Consider the following 6,484-nt stretch of genomic DNA (forward strand, 5'->3'; position numbering starts at 1 on the left):
AGGAGCAGGAGCAACAGGAGAAGGAGCAATGGATGCAGCTAATATTTTAAAACCAATGTTATCAAGAGGAGAATTACGATGTATTGGAGCAACAACATTAGAAGAATATAGAAAATATGTAGAAAAAGATCCAGCATTTGAAAGACGATTCCAACAAGTTTATGTAAATGAGCCAAGTGAAGAAGATACATTATATATTCTTCGAGGAATACGAGAGAAATATGAAAATCATTATGGATTAACAATTACCGATTCAGCATTAGTTTCAGCAGCAACATTAAGTAAAAGATATATTAATGGAAGATTTCTTCCAGATAAAGCAATTGATTTAGTTGATGAAGCATGTGCTACATTATTTACACAAAAGAATTCACAACCAGAAGAAATAGATAAATTAGAAAGAAGAGAAACACAATTAAATGTAGAGAAAATAGCATTAGAAAGAGACATTAAAGAAAGTGATGAAGACCATAATAAAATGATTAAAGAAAGACTACAAGAAATTGAAAAAGAATTAAGTGAAAATAAAGAGAAATTAACAAAATTACGAATTAATTATGAAAAAGAAAAAGGAGGAAGTGAAGAAATGAAAGAACTTGCAACGAAAATAGAAGCTATGAAACATAAAGCAGAAAGTACTAAAGATTTAGAAGTAGCAGCTGATTTAAAATATTATGCAATACCAGAAGCAGAAAAAAGAATGAAAGAATTAAAGGAACAAAATAAAGAAACAACAATGATATCATTACAAGTTACACCAACACAAATAGAAGAAGTAGTTAGTAGATGGACAGGAATTCCTGTTACTAAAATGAATCAAACAGAGAAAACAAGACTGATGAAATTAGAAGAAGAACTACATAAACGAGTAATAGGACAAAATGAAGCAGTAACAGCAGTTAGTGATGCAATTATTCGAAGTAGAGGAGGATTAGGAAATGAAAAACGACCAACAGGTAGTTTTATGTTTTTAGGACCAAGTGGAGTAGGAAAAACAGAATTAGCAAAAGCATTAGCAGTTGAATTATTTGATGATGAACAAAATATAGTTAGAATAGATATGAGTGAATATATGGAAAGTCATAGTGTATCAAGATTAATAGGAGCACCACCAGGATATGTAGGATATGAAGAAGGAGGACAATTGACAGAGGCAATTCGTAGAAAACCATATAGTGTAATATTATTTGATGAAATTGAAAAAGCACATCCACAAGTATTTAATGTATTATTACAATTATTAGATGAAGGAAGATTAACAGATGGAAGAGGAAGAACAGTTGATTTTAAGAATACTATTGTTATTATGACATCAAATTTAGGAAGTGAAATAATAATGAAAGGAGTAGAAAGAGAAGGACAAGTTAGTAGAAAAGTTAAAGAAACAGTAATGGAAATAGTAAAGAAAACATTTAAACCAGAGTTTCTTAATAGATTAGATGATATTATAGTATTCTCACCACTTTCAGAGAAAGAATTAAAAGAAATAGTTAAATTACAAATGGGAGAAGTGATTAAAATGATTAAAAAGAGATATCCATTAAGTGAAGTAGAAATGACAGAATCAGCAATAGAAGGAATCATTAAATCAGGATATTCAATAGCATATGGAGCAAGACCAATGCGAAGATATATAGAAAAGACAGTAGTAACTTCAATAACAAAATCAATAATAAGTGGAATGATGAAAGAGAAGAATAAAATTCAAATAGATTATGAAAATGATAAGATTCAAGTCAAAATAACAGATAAATAAATGATAATAATAATTGAATGTATTTAGTAAATAAAATTATTTGAAAGATAAATTAAAGAATAATATAAAATACTATTCATTTCAATAACAATGAACGTTTTAAATTTAAAATCATATTCAATAATTAATATTTATTTTCAAGAATGATAACTATTGAAATATATGTGATATTTTAATTATCATATTGATAATTAAGAATATTGTTTATATTCTTTCTTTTTTTGTTTTTGTGTTTTAATTGTTGAAATTCCATATTCTTTGTAATTTCTTTTCTTCTCTAGATATCACAGGAATGTGTTCTCTCTTTATTAATGTCTTCTTCTAGTATAGTATTTTATTTTTCATATCATTTCTTCAATTGAAATAATTTTATTACTTATTTCTTCATCTTTATTACATTCTTCTATTATTTTGTTCATTTTATTCTTTATTATTTCTATTCTTTTAATTGTTTCTTGACTTTTTTCTATTATTAGTTTTCTTCTTCTTTCTGTTTCATCATTTCTATCAATTATTCCTTCTCCTCTTTTAATTGCTTCTGAATATGTTTCATCTGGTTTTATTTCAAATATTTCATTTTTAATACTTCCTAAATAATATTGATAATGTTTAATAATATCATCAATTGATTGTTGAATATTTGGAAGTGTTTCTATTCCTTCTTTAAAGAAATGAGTGTTCTTGTTTATTAACTCATCCATTTTAATTTAATGAATACCATATTAAAATCATATGATTAAATAATTAATACACGTTTATAACATTTCATTTTATTTATTTATTTTATCATTTTATTTAACATCATTTCATTTTATTCATTAAATTAATTAATGATTGTTATTTAGTTAAAATGAGATTATTATTCAGTTAATTTATTGTTTAATTCTTATGTAGTTTCATATTTCTTTTCTTATTCACTTCTTTCATTGTTATTTGTTCATATTCTTATCATTCTTATTTTTTATCATAAGATAGAAAAAGAAACAACAAAATATAACTGATACATGATAAATGAATGATAAATATTATCAAATAGGAAGTACAAATGTTAGAAGAATGATGGGAGTACATTATCTGTATTGAAAATTGATTAATTATTATATAACATCACATTTGATATTCATATAATACTTTAATGAATATTGGTATGATTTATCTCATCATTATTTTATTCTATTTCATTTGATAGAATAAATACAATCATATCATAAATGTCATAAAAATACATATTGATTAATGGATATAGAAATAGATAAAAACAAATAAGAAATAAAAGAAACAATGGAAATAATGAAAGAGAATTCAAATGAATATTTAAAATAATAAATTGTAACTTCAATAATGAGATATATTGATTAATGAATGATAAAATATATTTAAATTGAGATATACTAATCATTAATTATTATAAATATGAAATATTTTAATATCATATATTGTTAATAGATGTTAGTTATGATATTAATTCATTTGTAAATGATTAATAAAATCATGAAATGATTCATTTACCATTACTTATATTCTCTGTATTTATATCTGTTAGTATTTATTCTTTTAATTTATAATCACTTCATATTTGTTTTATTATATTATTAACACTTATCATTGTTGTTATTATATCAATTAAATAATAAAATAATAAATATTGTATTGAATATGATGTAAACAATTAATGAACATGTGATTATTATAAAAGTGAAATGAATATTTTTATATAATGTCCATGAGTATTTTCATATAAATATTGATACTCATTTAATTTAAATATTAAACATTTGTTATTGTGTTTTTATTTCTGAAGTAAATACAATTTAATTTTATGAATAATTTTATATTTAAATTTCATCATTCTCTTTTATTCAATATCATCTCACTCATCTCTTCTTTCTCATAACATTGTATTGAAATTCTAATTTATGTCATCATTTGTATTGTTTTGTGATTTTGTTTTATTCAAATTCATTAATTCTTCTTTTTAATTCAATTGAAATTTTATATTTTGTTCAAAGTGTCATCAGAAGTAAACATGTTCAAACAATGTTAGTCATGAATAAAGTGATTAGTATTTAGTTGACACATTACAAACAAACAATTTTATTTATTGTATTGTAAAATAACACATTCTCTATCAACTGTTTTATTGAAAATAAATAATTTATCAGTTAATATAATATTTTTTGAAATTTGAATGATGAATTGTAAAAAATATAAAAGAATGATGTTGTTGTAAATTTAGAGAGTTAGAAATGTCAAAAATATAGAAAATAACCAATCTAGTTTGTATGAAACGATGATTAATAAGTTGTATTCAAATCTTGACAATATTATAAATCACAACTCACTGGATTATATTCTCTTATTAATCACAATGTAATTAATTATAAAGAAACTATTTCATTCACCCATCATGAGAAAACTTAAATTAAATAACAACAACATGAAAACAAGTAATTCACAGAAAATGAATAAATTGATAATAAATAGAGACATTTAAAGTAATCTAAATATTACTATTAAAAAGAGAAATGAATCAAGAATATATTAGGTATTTGATTTGTTTCATTAATATTTAATCTTTTATAGTATTTATTTATAAAGAATTTGAGTTGAAAAACGAATACATCTCATCAAATATAGTGTTTAAAAGATTGAATAACAAGGATTATGTATTTAAATGAGTGAGTAACTTCTTTTATAATCAATGATTTGTTTTTTATTGATTATTACAATCAATTTTGAAGAAGAGATTTCAACTTGAATTTTCTGTTTGAACCACTACAATAATAACAATGAATATCACAATGTTTTAGAACTTCCATTCCACATTGCTAAAGATATGGATAGTGCAAAATGTTTTAAATATGAGAAGAAGTATATGAATGTATTTCATAAACAATAGATTAGAATAACTAACAATCAAAACATAGCAACAAGAATGGAGAAGATAAAGAATATAGGATAATTAATAAAGAGAATACACATGAGAGGAATATTCAAAATACAAAAACACTATCTCATAGTAAATCTAGTAATAGTATCACTACTATTGAAAATAAGAATGGTAAAGATGATAAATCTAATATTAAATAACTGATTATCAAATTAAAATAATTAATGATGATAAATGTACACAAGCATATGAAGATAGTAATAATTCATATGACTTAAGTAATGAAATACAATCAAAATATATTACTGATATTAAACTTGAAAGTACTGAGATATATAAAACACAATACACATATTACAATAATAGTAATATTTATTATAATAATAAACTGTTCATTATGACTCAAATTGGTGTTGTTCAATATAAATATAATCAAAATAATGCATATAATGAATTTGAAAATATTATTATTGATAGATTTGATGATATGAAATGGAAATTAGAAATATTATTAATATTAAAAGTAAAGTACATATTCGTGATATTTCATCTTCATTTAGAAAAGTTCAACAAATGAAATCAAGATATTTATTAAAACATGATGTAGAAATGACATATTTGATTCAAATGATATTTATGAATTGAATAAAGATGATAATAACATTCAATATAATAAAAGAAATGATATTACAATTCATGGTACTAAAGATATTATTACAACATGTGTTTTATATATTGAAATAGATGTGATAAATGAATGAAGAAATAATATTTGATGGAGAATGAATTTAAACAAGAGTGTTTATTGTTGTAATATCTATGTTTGTATAATTTGAATATTGAAAAGATACAGAACATCAATTTAGTGTGTTAAAGATGTGGTTTAAATGAATTGAAAGAAATGAAATGTTTATTTAAAGATAAGCAATGTTAAATATAAAATAATAGTGTTAAAAGTTGTCTTAAAACTGAAGAGTATGTTTTTAAGAAATTTGTTAAAACAACAGAAAGTAACAGGAGTTGTGTTATTCAAATATTCAAAGAAGAAATATCTAATATAGTTGTTCCTTGAATTTAAAGTATTTCTGATGGTCTTGTTTCAGATATTCAATTTAGAAATGATATTGTTACATTCATTGAAATAAATCAAATGTGTAATATTAAAGACATTTCTAAATCAATGATTTCTACAACAATTCAAATAAATAAGTGTCATGATAAAACAAAATGTGTTGAAGAAAAGAATAATTATTGAATTCATGTTTAAAACACATGAAGATTGTAATTATAGAAATGGTTAAGATATTGAAATAATAAGTGAGTATAATGTTGTACATGTCAGAATCATATTGAGTCAATTTATTCAATAAGTAGTGAAAGTAGTTATAGTTATACTAATGATAGTTATGATGATAGTGTTTCATCTGTTATGATCATTAGGAGTATTATTACTATTTTAATCATAGTATAAATCAATCATTTATTTTTATTTTAACAATAAAATACAAATGAAAAATGAATAACAACAATAAAAGATATAAAATTTAATACGATAAACATTGTACTTTCTATTCTTTCAATATTTTAATGATGATGAAAAATGAATTAAGTAAAAGAAGTAGAATAATTAACAAATGAATGAATACAAGAAATAATAGATTTTTATATCACCAACAAGTTATCCATTCATTTTAATAATGTGAAATAGATGAGAATGTGAAATTGAATAAACAACATGGAAAATATACATATAATAAAACAATAAAACAATGAGAATAGAAGAAGAGTATAAAGTGTAAATAATGGAAAGTTTGTTCTTTTTCATATTCATTATTTAT

At 22.2% G+C, this 6,484-nt stretch overlaps 2 protein-coding genes across 2 annotated transcripts, besides 10 other annotated features; one reads left to right on the plus strand and one right to left on the minus strand.

The window, feature by feature from the left end:
* Positions 1-28: 28 nt before the first annotated feature.
* EDI_316190 (heat shock protein, putative) lies at positions 29-1,756 on the plus strand (the record flags this gene model as incomplete). The annotated part of the gene is made up of 1 exon (XM_001735157.1): positions 29-1,756. The coding sequence occupies one exon, from the start codon at positions 29-31 to the stop codon at positions 1,754-1,756; it is 1,728 nt and encodes a 575-aa protein (XP_001735209.1).
* Positions 1,749-1,894: a sequence feature (AT_rich).
* A 176-nt stretch (positions 1,895-2,070) lies between these two features.
* Positions 2,071-2,569: a repeat region.
* A 141-nt stretch (positions 2,570-2,710) lies between these two features.
* EDI_316200 (uncharacterized protein) lies at positions 2,711-3,155 on the minus strand (the record flags this gene model as incomplete). Its single annotated transcript, XM_001735158.1, has 2 exons — positions 2,711-2,830; positions 2,955-3,155. The coding sequence occupies 2 exons, from the start codon at positions 3,153-3,155 to the stop codon at positions 2,711-2,713; spliced, it is 321 nt and encodes a 106-aa protein (XP_001735210.1).
* Positions 2,973-3,082: a microsatellite.
* Positions 3,122-3,194: a sequence feature (AT_rich).
* A 173-nt stretch (positions 3,195-3,367) lies between these two features.
* Positions 3,368-3,403: a sequence feature (AT_rich).
* Positions 3,404-3,564: 161 nt separating this feature from the next.
* Positions 3,565-3,599: a sequence feature (AT_rich).
* Positions 3,600-3,891: 292 nt separating this feature from the next.
* Positions 3,892-3,935: a sequence feature (AT_rich).
* Positions 3,936-4,317: 382 nt separating this feature from the next.
* Positions 4,318-4,353: a sequence feature (AT_rich).
* A 651-nt stretch (positions 4,354-5,004) lies between these two features.
* Positions 5,005-5,034: a sequence feature (AT_rich).
* Positions 5,035-6,124: 1,090 nt separating this feature from the next.
* Positions 6,125-6,196: a sequence feature (AT_rich).
* Positions 6,197-6,484: the final 288 nt, after the last annotated feature.

Source organism: Entamoeba dispar, genomic scaffold (assembly GCF_000209125.1).
Source record: "Entamoeba dispar SAW760 scf_1105229458949 genomic scaffold, whole genome shotgun sequence".
In the NCBI taxonomy this organism is placed as follows: Eukaryota; Evosea; order Mastigamoebida; family Endamoebidae; genus Entamoeba; species Entamoeba dispar.